Source organism: Sturnira hondurensis, unplaced genomic scaffold, assembly GCF_014824575.4.
Source record: "Sturnira hondurensis isolate 20B ecotype Veracruz unplaced genomic scaffold, ASM1482457v3 Scaffold0020642, whole genome shotgun sequence".
Classification (NCBI taxonomy): Eukaryota; Metazoa; Chordata; class Mammalia; order Chiroptera; family Phyllostomidae; genus Sturnira; species Sturnira hondurensis.
This window is the reverse complement of record NW_028093273.1, coordinates 2,433,255-2,446,486: the sequence shown is the minus strand read 5'-3', so window position 1 is coordinate 2,446,486 and position 13,232 is coordinate 2,433,255. Positions and strand designations below refer to the sequence as shown.

The 13,232-nt window shown below is 46.8% G+C and overlaps 1 protein-coding gene across 1 annotated transcript; it reads left to right on the top strand.

The window, feature by feature from the left end:
• Positions 1-10,994: 10,994 nt before the first annotated feature.
• Positions 10,995-12,353, top strand: LOC118976073 (tubulin beta chain-like). The gene has a single exon (XM_037030346.1). The coding sequence runs from the start codon at positions 11,001-11,003 to the stop codon at positions 12,351-12,353; it is 1,353 nt and encodes a 450-aa protein (XP_036886241.1). The 5' UTR covers positions 10,995-11,000.
• The last annotated feature ends 879 nt before the right edge of the window (positions 12,354-13,232 follow it).

Sequence of the window (13,232 nt, the reverse complement as noted above, 5' to 3'; positions counted from 1 at the left end):
ATTTGACAAAAAAGTATAATTTTTGTTCATTCACACCAGATGGCTATTGTGTTGGCTGTTATTTTTTAATTAGATAATCTAAGGGAAGAGAGGTCAGTGCCCCTGACTAAATAGTCAGGTGTTACATATTTTTAAAAGTCTTTCGGTACACCAGTGTGCCCGCCGCAGCACACCTATTAAAAATCGCTTTCCTATTTGATAGGGCGTATGAATATTTGGGTTAGGTGCCCTTCAGAGACTCACTTTTGCCTGATAGGTAGTATGAGTGATACCAATTTTCTCTCTGTGTGTGCACATGTGTGCCCCGTGTGGTGGAAATACTAAGGAGTGGGAATCGCTGCAGTCGACTGACCCGGGTTGAGTTTGCTGCTACTTAGCAGCAGTGTGACCATGGACAGGCCTCCTGCTCTTTCTGGCCTTTTGTCTGTAGAATGGGAATCACAACATTTGTCTCATTTTCTTCTGAAATTGTCATGAAGAGCTAGAGAAATATGTCTATGAAAATGTTTTTGAAATGGTAGTGTACTCTGTACTTAGTGTGTGTGGCAAAGAGCATATTAGCTTGGGTTTATTTTATTTTTTAAGATTTTAAATTTATTTTTAGAGAGAGAGGAAGGGAAGGTGAAAGAGAAGGAGACATTGATGTGAGAGAGAGACATCAATCCGGTTGCCTCTTGTATGCTCACAACCAGGGACCTGGCCTGCAATGCAGGGATGTGCCCTGACCAGAAATCAGACAGGCGACCCTTTGCCTTGCAGGACAGTGCCCAACCCACAGAATCACGCCGGTCAGGGCTCAGCTTGAATGTAAATGAGATTCAGAACTATGCTGGTTAACAAGGAGAATAAGCAGGGCCAAGCCTGGGGTGAGGCAAGGAGGGTGGCTAGGGGGCTAAACCGAGGGAAGTACTCCCTCGTGGGTGTATTTACGCACTGGCCCATGAGCTCTCAAGACCCGGAGAGTCAGTACCTCCTTGAATTTTGTGCCCAAGCTTCCCTGCTTGCCTCATCCCAGTCCCTATCCTGAGCGTAACTAAAACATACACCTGTTAAAATGCACACATGTTCATTGTATCAAAGCCCACCAGTATGTAATCTAACTTTGCAGAAGTCACCACTGGGACAATATCTGAGGTGGCCCTTCCTTGCTATTTTCATCCATATGTAACCTTCAGGAAGGCTTGTTTTCACCTCCCGGTCATCAGAGAAACACACAAATGAAACACATACCTGTCCTGGCTGGGTAGGTAGCTCAGTTGGTTACCGATACACCCAGGTTGTGGATGCAACCCCCCAGTCAGGGTGCATACAAGAATCAGCCAATGCATAAATAAGTGGAACAACAAACTGATGTTTCTTTCACTCTGTTTCTCCCTTGCCTTCTTTCTCTCTAATATCAATAAATAAAATTTATTTATTATTATTTTTAAAAATTTTATTTATTTATCTTTAGAGGGGAAGGGAAGGAGAGAGGGAGAGAAATGTCAATGTATGGTTGCCTCCCGTGGGTCCCCTGCTGGGAGTTGGCCCGCAACCCAGGCATGTGCCCTGACTGGGAATCGAACCGCGATCATGTGGTTCGCAGGCCCGCACTCAATCCACTGAGCTACACCAGCGAGGGCAATACATAAAATTTAAAAACCCACAAATTTGATCCCCAAACCTCACTGCTGTTCTAGATCTTTGTCATGGGTTTATCTGCACTCTCTGAAGTGTTCTCGTGGCACAGCCAAACGCGCGTAAACCTCACTTCACCCAGCTTTCTCTCCTGTGGCCCAAGTCTTTAGCAGCTGCCCCAGGATCCCCATCTCCTCTCTAACAAGTCCGGGTACCTCTTTTCTTCCACTTCTTGGGTAGGCTTTCTTCACCCGCCACTTCCATCTCATCTTGTCTCATGAAGTCAATGTGGCCCATTGAGGACGCTGCCACTTGTCTCTCACTGTCTCCCAGATCATTTCCTTCAAGGGTCCGAGTGGGAAGAAACCACTTCCTTCTAGGAACAGGATTGAGGGGGAAAAGGTTGTTGATATTTTCACAGGGATTGTGCCTTATGTATATTATCCGTATGTACCTCTCCTCTGCTACCCCCTCTCATTCTTGAAATGGGGGCGCTTGTACCTAGTGTCTTCTGATTGTCTTGTTTCACTCAGTACTTGGTGCCTCAGAGAGACCTTCTGCAACAACACTTCTCAGTCGGTCTCCATTGTCAACAGCTACCACGAATGTGCCATTACTAATGTAACCCTTTCTGTACCAGGGGATGGTTCCGTTTTTTCTCCTCTTTTTAACTCTTGCAAATAATCTTGCACTGAAAATCCTCCCACACTTTTGCTTCCTTGTACACTTCCTTGAAGTTTACGTTGCAGAGTCACAGAGGATGTGTTTTGACAGCTAATTATGAGACGGATGATTGTGAGCATAGAATGGGATCTGTCTCTGGTGTTTTTCTTCCTGACTAACCTCCATTGATTTCACAGAAGAAAACAGTTTTCATGTACAGTTTAGGGGAGATAAGTAAAAACCGGAAGTGCTGTTTTTCTTAAACCCTCAGGAAAATCTTGTGCGGGGTGCAAAAATAACCACTTTGGGAATGGTATCTCAAAACAGGAATGAGGCATTTTTTCACACTACTCCATATAACCCATCCTGCAGCTTTGGCCTGGCTGGGGTCCGAGGCATGGGGATGCATGGAGGAGGAGAGGGAGCTGTGCCCACGCAGCGACACCCTATGGCCAGCTGGAGAGATGGGGCTTGATTGCAGGCACAGGAACAAACAAAATCTCTGGAACTACAAATGCATGAGGGGTATTTTACTGGAGGCTGAAGTCCTGCATAAACAGCAAGGAGGTTGGAGCCAGTGACATTTGGGTTATTGTTAAAGTGACTCCATGTGTAGCTATAGGCTGCTGCCTGGGGCGACTCGGGTTACTGTTGCTTTCAAATGAATTTGCATTTTATGTCTCACACTATCTACATATAGCAGAACAAGACAGTGGCAATATAGCAGGAGTAAGTCATTCTCCAGGCAGTGCTTGTCTGACTTCAGGGACCTCTGCCGTAACTCTGTGGCCCATAGGTGGGGAACCACTGAGATGGGATAGTGAAAAACTGAGTGCAAGTGAAATCATTAGTTCAGTGTCAAAGGGGAGCACATTCTTTAAAGGTATCCTGAGGTGAGCTCTTGCCCTGCCTAAGAAACATCCTATTACTCCTACTCAGGATTCTAAAATGCCACCCCAGTGTAACAAATCAACTTTCCCTTTTCCATGGTAAGTCCCCACCACATCACAAGCCATTTCCTGCAGCTCTGGTTAGGCTGGCGCTGTCATCCCTGTCAGCGAGCAGCACGCCTATTTTGCGTCTACACCTCTGCTCATGTTTTTCTGCCTCTCTGAAATGTCACCTCTGCCCCCTGAGTAATCTGAAGCCCACCATCTGTCAACACTCTTCTTAACACCCTCTGCTCCAAGTCCCTTCAGCCAACTTGGGCCTGGAGTGACCTTCCCTTTTGCAAAATCCCGAAGCCTTTACACCTGGGGTCATACAGTTGATGTGGTCTCCATTTGGGGGGGGGGGTGCGTTACTTCATCTCAACTAGACTGATTTCCGACATCAGTGATGCTTGAAGTCTTTGCAGCTCCTTGAAGGAAGATGTGAAGACACACAGCAATGTAATAATTTTTAAGCAACTTGCTGCATGATGGAAAAACTTTTAAGGCAAGGTTTTTTTTTTTAACTTGGATCTTCATGTATTGGCTCTGTTGCAAGTAGATTTAAAAAATCTTTTCTCTGCACCCCTCCCCCCCCCACAGTGCCAGATACACATCAGGCACACCCCTAATTGGCAGGGTGGAGAAAGCACTTGGTTTTCTGGAGCTGTGAGCTGTGACAAATGGGCAGTCCCTGCTCTACAGACAGGACTCGCATGACTCACCACCATGGCTTCGAAGAAGACTGTTTCCCCAGCTGTGGTGACCGGGTTGTCCTCTACATTCTTACCAGTGCCCTGAAGACCTATGTTAAATGCTTAAGCGAGACTGGACAGAGTATAGGGCATAGTCTCCCACTTAGAATGCAGATGTATTCCTGTGAGGAGTAGGCCCACCAGTGTGGAGAATCAAGTCAGATGCTCATCCGAACACAGCTAATCTGCCTGGATCTGAGGCGAAGACCCTAGAGCCCAAGATCATATCTCCCCGCATTCCTGGCCTCAGTGCATTGGTTAGGAAACACTTGCTAGATGAGAGGTGTTCATACTTTCATTGGACTCAACTCGGCTTCCTCTTGTTCTGCTTTGTATTGAGTTTTCCTTTGTGAATGCTGTTTCCCTGACCTCTGGGTTAAGAGTAGTTATTTAATGCACACAGGCCGGTGGGCAAACTGCTAACTGGTGGAGTTTAGGGGATCTGATATTTGGGAGGATTTATATCAATTACCTAACTGTCTGAATACCAAATTCCTTCATATTGTCTTTGTAATAAGATGAGCTGGGTCTCACATTTATCCCAAGAAGACAGACTCATCCAAATCATCTATATTTTAGCAGGCAGCACCACACTTCAGGCCTCAGAAACACATTTTAAATAATTCTTGCTATGCCATATATTTTAAGTATCATTAAAAGGCCATTTCCTTCCTTTACAAATATGTGCAAAATATGTTTTATGAAACTTATAACAAGTCTATGAAAAATTGATCATTTTTTCCACAGGGATATGTTCAAACGATCTTCATTCTGCTCACCAAATGAAAAATCTAGTATGCGCTGTGTCTTTTACCTTATTTACTCCCTCTCCTGAGCATAATCACCATGTTCCCAAACAGAGAGGAATGGGCTCCTCTGTTTGAGTAGTTCAGTGGATTGATGCCGGCCTGTGAAGCAAGGGGTCGTTGGTTCGATTCCCAGTCAGGGCTCATGCCTGGGTTGCAGGCAGGTTCCCTGGTGGGGTGCGTGTGAGAGGTGGCCACACATTGGTGTTACTCTCCCTCTCTTTCTAGCTCCCTTCCCCTATAAAAATAAATCAATAAAATCTTTAAAAATAAAAATAAACTGATAACAAAGAATTTATCATCTTAACCATTCAAGTGTTCAGGGGTGTGAGGTATTTTCACCCTGTTGTGAAATACATCTCCAGAACTCTTCCACCTGCTAAAACTGAAACCCTTTAAACAATACTTCTTTGCTTCCCTCCCCCCAGCTCTTGCTAACTACCATCTACTTTGTTTCTATGAATTTGGCTAGCCAAGAAGCTTTGTTTGTTTTTTCCCCTCAAAACAGTTACACAGCAGAGAAGTTTTGAGGGCTTCTAACCCATCATTCCTCACAATCCCTCAGCCCACTCAGTGAGGAACTGGGACCCTGGGGGTCCTGGGAGTCTAAAGTGCCGCAGATTGGAGATGTTATGAACACAGCTGCTTAAGCCATATTACCAGGTTCAGATTCTGGCTCTGATGCTAACTGTGTGTGTGTGACCTTGGGCAATTGGGCAATTGGGCAATTGGGCAATTGATCTAACTTGCTGCTTTAGTAGTCCCATCTGTTAAAGGGATGTGATAGTACTCGTATCTGCTTTATGCTGTAAGGAATAAGTGAGGTAATGTAATAGAGCACTCGGAATAGGGCCTGGCACTTACATAAGTGTTTGCTATTATTCTTAATGCTAAGCAACTTCCTAGCATAGCTCCCCTAACATAGCTCCCCCTAAGGAGAGTTGTTACTTTGGGCCTACCACTAGCTCCCTTGGTGCGTGTCTCTTGAGTTTCCCCTTAAGGCTGAATAGATAGCTTTGACTCCATGCTTTCCTCCTGCACATCCCCCTACCTCTCACCTAGGGCATGCCATTGACCTTGGCTGATGCTCCATCAATATCTTAATCCTCAAGGGGAAAGTGCGGCAGGACATATATAGCACAAGAAGGACCGTTATCCTGCTACATCAATTCAACAAACGTTTACTGAACGCTTTTGATGCAGAGACACTTGGTCAGGTGCTAGGGACGCAGAACGAACACGCCAGGCAGAAATTCTTGCTCTCATAGAGGTTGTGTTCCCAGGGTGCAAGCTTTTGCAATACAGCCCTTCTAATAAATGAAATGTTTTTCTTGGATTCATCTAGTCCAGGAAGATAAAAAGTTTGCATGAAAATGCTCAAGTTTGGAAATGAACACTCGAGGCTTATTGCTAGTGGTGCCTTTGAAAAATGGTTTTTGAAAATAGACACAAAAAACGGTTCAGAAATACTGGTGCTTTCAGGTTGAGACAATTTTTCAGGTACAAAGTTTCCAAATCAATTTATCTCAAGTTCTTATTCAAGGGTTGTGCTTATAGTACAGTCCATCATATTTAGAACTTGTGAGGACAGCATAAGGCTCATTTTACCTGTGCTTCCGTCAGATGTGAGGAGAAATGCCAGATTCCACCTGCCTGCACCCCCTTCCAGGCTCATCCTTTCCCCCCTAATATGAGCAGATGACGTTCAGACACAGAGGAAGCTGAAACAGCACAGTGGGGTTGAGACTAGTCTTTTAGGGGGGAGAATAGGAATTGCCATCATAGTAGCAAGGATGCATGAAGTTCATCTGCCACAGGCTGGGGACAACCCAGCTAGGAAGGGAAAATCTGTAACACAAGCATTCACACTGCCTGCCTCTCCCCTGCGCCATGTGCATCCCAGCTATTGTGAAAGCGTATGGAACTTCTTTCCTGGGATCCTACAAATGCTTCATTTATAGGCACTTCCTGTCTGCTCCTGCCTGTCAGTCAAGGCCGGCAGGTGATACACATCCCCTGTACCATCAGGATCTGCTGGGACTGACATGATGACCCCAAAGTCATCAGGCACAACCACTGGCAGCCATGGCCAACTGCGTGTTGTCTCAGCAACCTGCCACGATCTCTGCTTCTTTCCCGCTCAAGTCCCCAGTTTTCTTCAGGTTGGGTGCAGACCCTTGATCTTAGGGAATGGGGGTCTCCCTTCTAACCTTAAGGGGAATGAATCATGAAGGTCTAGGCCAGTTGTAATAATCCCCCTTTGTTTTGCCAGCAATCCCTGCAATTCTAAGTGACTGTGTGACACTGGCCAGTGTGTCTGATGGTGGTTTCCAGGAAAGATAAAGAACAGAAACAAACACAAATTCCCAGATAAAAAGGTGGAATCTTATGAGCAGAAAGGTTTCCTGCCTACCGCTTCCTTCCAATGCCGGACACTACTCTGATGACACAATACTTGGAGTAGTGGCAGCCAATACACCTCCCTGAGTGTGTTTTTTGTTTTTAAACACACCACAAAATCAGAAATTAGTTGAAGCCCTGATATTGTCAGGCTAGCATCCAAAGTGGACTGCCCCCCCTATTTCCTGTGAGGTGACAATCTGACGTCTATCATAGAAGCCTATTTGGTCTGGTGGTCTGCGATTGGGGACTGCTGGTTCTCATCTTTGTCTTTGAGGTCTGATGCCCACATAGGTTTGCACGATTGCCACTGTGATGTAACCAAGAGGGCATGTAGAATGAATGCACTGAGTCATCTATGATTTTTGGCACAGGCTCATTGAACTTAGTGCTGAGGAGAAGCTATGGACAACATCTAATCCCAAGTTCTCCACAGTAGGTTCTATGGAAATGCAGGCCTAACAGACACTTCCGCCCAGAAAGGTTCCTTGACCAATGAAGTTTGGGAACGCCCTCCTACCATAGCCCCCTCTCAGAGAGGAACAAGTTCAGTGCCTGCAGTTCTGTCTGTTCTGTCACTGCCTCCATCCAGAACCCTTTTCTTGCTCGTCGGGACCTGTGTGGAAGTCCCATTTCTGGTATCTCCACATTCCATTATCCCTGTTTTTTTCGAGTTTCTATTTTTATCTTATGTTTAAAATTTTTTATTTTTCAATTACAGGTGACATAGAACATGAGTTTAGTTCTAGGTGTACTAGGGATTAGACGTTTACTTGCCTTGAAAAGTGATCACCCAGATAGGTCGAATACCCACCTGACCTAATACCTGGTTATTACAGTGTTATTGACTATGTTCCCACGCTGCACCTTACATCCCTGTGACTGTTTTGTCACTGCCAACTTGTACTCCTCAATCTCTTCACCTTTTTCACCCACCCCTTTGTTTCTTTTGATTTTTCATGTTGCCTGCCTTCACTCATGGCTGAGCACGGGCTAGGAGCTGGAGCGTTTCCTGTTGCCCTCGTGGAGCTTATATTCTAGGGAAGGGAGCTACACAGTAAAGAGTTCCAAAGAAACCCAGGTTGTCTGTGTAGGATTAGCACTTCGGAGGGAATCAGTCAGGGAAGGGAGAGGAGGTACAATTTTGGAGGGAGTGACAGGGAAGGCCTTTGTGGAAGGTGACATTGAGGCAAAGTCCCGAGGGCAGGTGAAGGTGTCTGATGAAAAACTCTCCAGGGAGAGAGAACAGCCTGTATAAAGGTTCTGAGGTGGAGAGAGGGCCTGGTATGTTCAAAAGAGAGTGAGGAAAAAGAGTGGAGGGGAGAGCATGGGGGGCGGTGCAAGGTCAGCTGGGGAGTGGGGGCCAGTCATGAGATGCTTCCTTGACCCCTGCAGGGACGTGGCTGTGCTCTGAGTAAGGTGGGACCCCTCAGGGAAGTTTTGAGGGGGGAGGGATATAATAGACATATATATTTTGCTGTGATGAGAGTAGACTGTGAGGGTGGCACAAGAAGGGAAGAGGAAACCCATTAGCAGGTCAACGCAATAACCCAGCCAAGAGGCGACAGCTTGGATCAAAGTGATTGCAGGGGCAGAAGTGAGAATTAACTACATTCTGTATTTTAAAAGTACGGGCAGGATGTCATACTTTTTACACTAAATTGCATATAGTTATGTGAAATAGAATGGAATCAAGGATGATTGTAGATTTTATTTTGTTTTTTCTCCTTAAACTAAGAAACTAGATGGATGGAGTTGCTTTTTACTATCACGGGGAAGAACATGAGAAGAGCAGGTTTTGGAGGGGGAAGCATAAGGTGCTCAGTGGGACAAGGTAAGTTTGAAATGCCTGTTAGACATGTCAGTGGAGATGTTTAGCAATCACTCATGTATAACCCATTGCAGTGCACTGCTGGAGTTCAGGGACAAGCTACAGGCTGAAGATCTGCACTTGGAGGTGGTCAGTAAATATATCATACTTAATGCAGTGATACTGCATGAGAACGCCTAGGGGTGAATGTAGGTGGAGAAAAGAGAGTGTGCAAGGGCTGAATCCTGGGAGGCTCCAGGGTTATGGAGCTGAGTAGGATCCTGAGAAGGTGTAGCCCGGGGTAAGAGGAAGGGTGTAAAGTGCTGAGAGCTGAAGAAGATATTTCCAGAACAGAATGATCAGCTGGGTCACATGCTGCTAATCGGTAAATAGGATGAGGACCAAGAAGTGACCTTTGGATTTAGCAAGAGAGGAGTTGGGAGTGTAGCTAACCTAGTCCATAGTATTGCTGCTTTGGCATCCATATGACTTGGTCAAGTGGCCCGCAGGGACCTTAAACCGACACTAGCAACTTCATGAAAGTATGTGCCTGGGATTACAACCCACAGAATCTCAAGCAAATGCAAGTTCTTGATATGACTACCCCAACAGCCCTTGTGATCGTTAGTCTCTCCTGCCTTGCAAGGCCTTCCCCTTGTGTGCCCCTTGGATAAGACCCCCGTGGAGCTCCCCAAAACCCTGTTCTTTTTGTTCGAACTGGCCCGTCTGGCTGTTGCTCAGGGGCACAGGTGCACTCTATCTCAGGTCCTGCTCTCTCTGCACTCTGTCTTGACCTCCGCGTGTGGGCCCTTGGGGTGTGCTATATACCTCTGCTAGGACCTGTGAGCAATAAACTTCTCTTTTCTTTTATGGTCTGTTGTTGACCCAGGACTCACCGACTGGCACCCTCCACTCCACCTAACAAATGTTAATTCAACACTGAAGTCCAAAGAGGAGTTCATCAGTGGAGCGGACAGGGAAGTTCTGGGGGGGGGGTGTGGAGTCAGAGTGGGGCAGTGAGGAGGAGGGACAGTGAGCACCGACAAGTCTCGAAGGAAGTTTTGCTCTCAGAGGGAACAGAATGGGGACATAGCTGAAGGGGAGTGAGAGGGTCCAAGAGGAGAGACTATTCTGTCAAAGCAAAAATTATATTGGACAAAGCTAAACAGACAAGGAAGTTTATAGTCAAGGTTATTGAAATGGGCGAGAGAAGCCAGAATTCACTTGAGCCAACTCACCTGAAGCAGGGGGTGGTAGGGTTTTTAAGGACTACGATGTGAGAGAGGCATGGGGCATTTATGCCTGCTACTCAGCTTTCCCCAAAGGAATAGTAAACTTCTCGTATCATTATGAGAGGAGGTAGTTTGACAGCTTGGAGCAAAGTGCCCACGTAGGTCAGGCCCTCACCCTGCCATAGAAACTGGGTTATTAGGATAAATTCTCCTTTGATTGCATTTCAAGAGATGGTTCCCAGGTCTTTGAGGAAGACGGTCCTGGGTTTTACAACTGACAAACTTTTTAAAAGAGTTGTGTATACTTCGAAGGGGTAGGGAAAATATTTACAGTTATAAATTTTCTAAAGAAGATGCTCTAAGAAAGGGACATCAGAAAACTAGTGTTGGGGAGAATCTTGCCTAAAGTTAAGTTAAGCTGAGAGGGAATATTAAAGCCATCTTGGTCAATTTCTAAAAGAGATATATCGCCCTGACCGGGTAGCTCAGTGGGTTAAAGCTTTGTCCTTCTATGCCAAGGTTGCTGGTTCAGTCCCCAATGAGGGCACTATAAGAATCAATCAAGGCATGTATAAATAAGTGGAACAAGAAATCTCTCCCTCCTCTCCGCTCCTTCACCCTCTCTCCCGCCCTCCGCCTCTTCCTCTGTCTCTTTCAAAGTCAATTAAAAAAAATACATCATCTCTCTATGTAAAGTTCCTGATGTGTACAGGACAATCAAACTGTTTCTGCTCTCCCTGCTCCAGAGTTTGCCAGTCTGCGCCTCTATCCGCCCTGCGGCCTGTACCATGCGCGAGATCGTGCACATCCAGGTTGGCCAGTGTGGCAATCAGATCGGCGCCAAGTTTTGGGAGGTCATCAGTGATGAGCATGGGATCGACCACACTGGCAGTTACTATGGAGACAGTGACTTACAGCTGGAGAGAATCAATGTGTACTACAATGAAGCCGTTAGTAACAAGTACATACCTCGGGCTATCTTGGTGGATCTGGAGCCAGGCCCAATAGACTCAGTCAGGTCTGGACCATTCGGCCAGATTTTCAGGCCAGACAACTTTGTGTCTGGCCAGAGTGGGGCCGGTAACATCTGGGCAAAGGGCTACTACACAGAGGGAGCTGAACTGGCAGACTCAGTCATGGACTTGGTGAGGAAGGAGACAGAGAGCTGTGACTGTCTGCAGGGCTTCCAGCTGACCCACTCGCTGGGGGGTGGCACTGGGTCAGGGATGGGCACACTGCTTATCAGCAAGATCCGGCAGGAGTACCCAGACCGCATCATGAACACCTTCAGCGTGATGCCCTCACCTAAGGTGTCCAACATAGTGGTGGAGCCCTACAATGCCACCCTCTCCATCCACCAGCTGGTGGAACACACAGATGAAACCTTCTCCATCGACAATGAGGCCCTGTATGACATTTGCTTTCGAACTCTGAAACTGACCAACCCCACGTACGGAGACCTCAACCACCTTGTGTCGGCCACCATGAGCGGGGTCACCACCTGCCTGCGCTTCCCGGGCCAGCTGAATGCAGACCTGCGCAAGCTGGCAGTGAACATGGTGCCCTTCCCACGCCTGCACTTCTTCGTGCCTGGCTTTGCCCCCCTGACCAGCTGGGGCAGCCAGCATTACCGGGCCCTGACAGTAGCTGAGCTCACCCAGCAGATATTTGACACCAAGAACATGATGACTGCTTGTGACCCCCGCCACAGCCGCTACCTGACAGTTGCTGCTATCTTCCGGGGCCACATGTCCATGAACGAAGTAGATGAGCAGATGCTCAAGATGCAGAACAAGAACAACAGCAACTTCGTGGAGTGGATCCCCCACAACGTGAAGACGGCCGTGTGCAACATCCCACCTCGAGGCCTGAAGATGTCGGCTACCTTTATCGGCAACAGCACGGCCATCCAGGAGCCATTCAAGCGCATCTCAGAGCAGTTCACCGTCATGTTCCGGCGCAAGACCTTCCTGCACTGGTACATAGGGGAGGGCATGGACGAGATGGAGTTCACCGAGGCTGAGAGCAACGTGGATGACCTGGTGTCTGAGTACCAGCAGTACCAGGATGCCACGTGCTATACACAGGAGGAAGAGGAGGAGGTGGGGGTAGAGGAGGAAATGGGTGAGGATGACGCTTAAGAAATTCTCAAATACGTCATGCCTCCTTAGTGAACTTCTGTTGTCCTCAGTCATGCACGGTCTTTGTATTTGTATACTGTGGCGCTCAGTTCTGCCTCTGTCAAAAAGTTCACACTGTTGTAATAATGTGGCGCTCCTCTAAAAATTACAGCGTTGTCTAAGTTATCTACACTAATGGCAAAGCACGTATCAAAGAAGATTCTTGTCCTAGTCTGCCTCGGCATCTCTACCTGCAGCCACCCTGTGTTTTTTTGAGGGCTACTAATGCCCCAGCACTTGCAGTGGGGCCTGGACCATTTTTGAAAGTGTTGTGCAGTCTTACCTTTGCCTGGCTGTTCCCTTCTTTCCAGTTACCTTTCAGGGCTCTCTCGCAGTAGGGTACACCTCTCTTCTCACCTCCTCTGTGGGACACTCACCTCCAGGAGAATCAGTGCCTCACTCCTCTGTCAGCCCTTAGAGTCGACACTGCTTTTATAGCACCATCTCTGTTTCCAGGGCCTCACTGGATTTTTGGGTCCCCCAAAGGCACAGACATATTTTATTCATGTTATTGGTTCTACCTAAAGAATGTTTGTCTCTCAGTGATCACGTGGGGTAAGATATGATGTGATAATGTTTCAGAGGACCTGTCGTCCTTTCCTCTTAAAACACAGGTTTTATCAGCTAGGGAAAAGGCATAGAACATTTTATTTATAACATTTGGCATGATCTGCAGCTAGTGTTTATTTTGAGTACAGGTCTTATAGCAGTTTCCACTGCCTAAGAAGTGTGGATGATATAAAGGGAGCGATTGCCTGTGTTTCTGCCTAATGGTAAGAATTTGATTCTATGTGGCCTTATGAGGACTATATTTAATAACTCTGCTAGTAAAATGCACTT

Coding starts and splice junctions, on each gene's coding strand:
- LOC118976073 (XM_037030346.1), top strand. CDS start 11,001: ATGCGCGAGATCGTGCACATCCAGGTTGGCCAGTGTGGCAATCAGATC.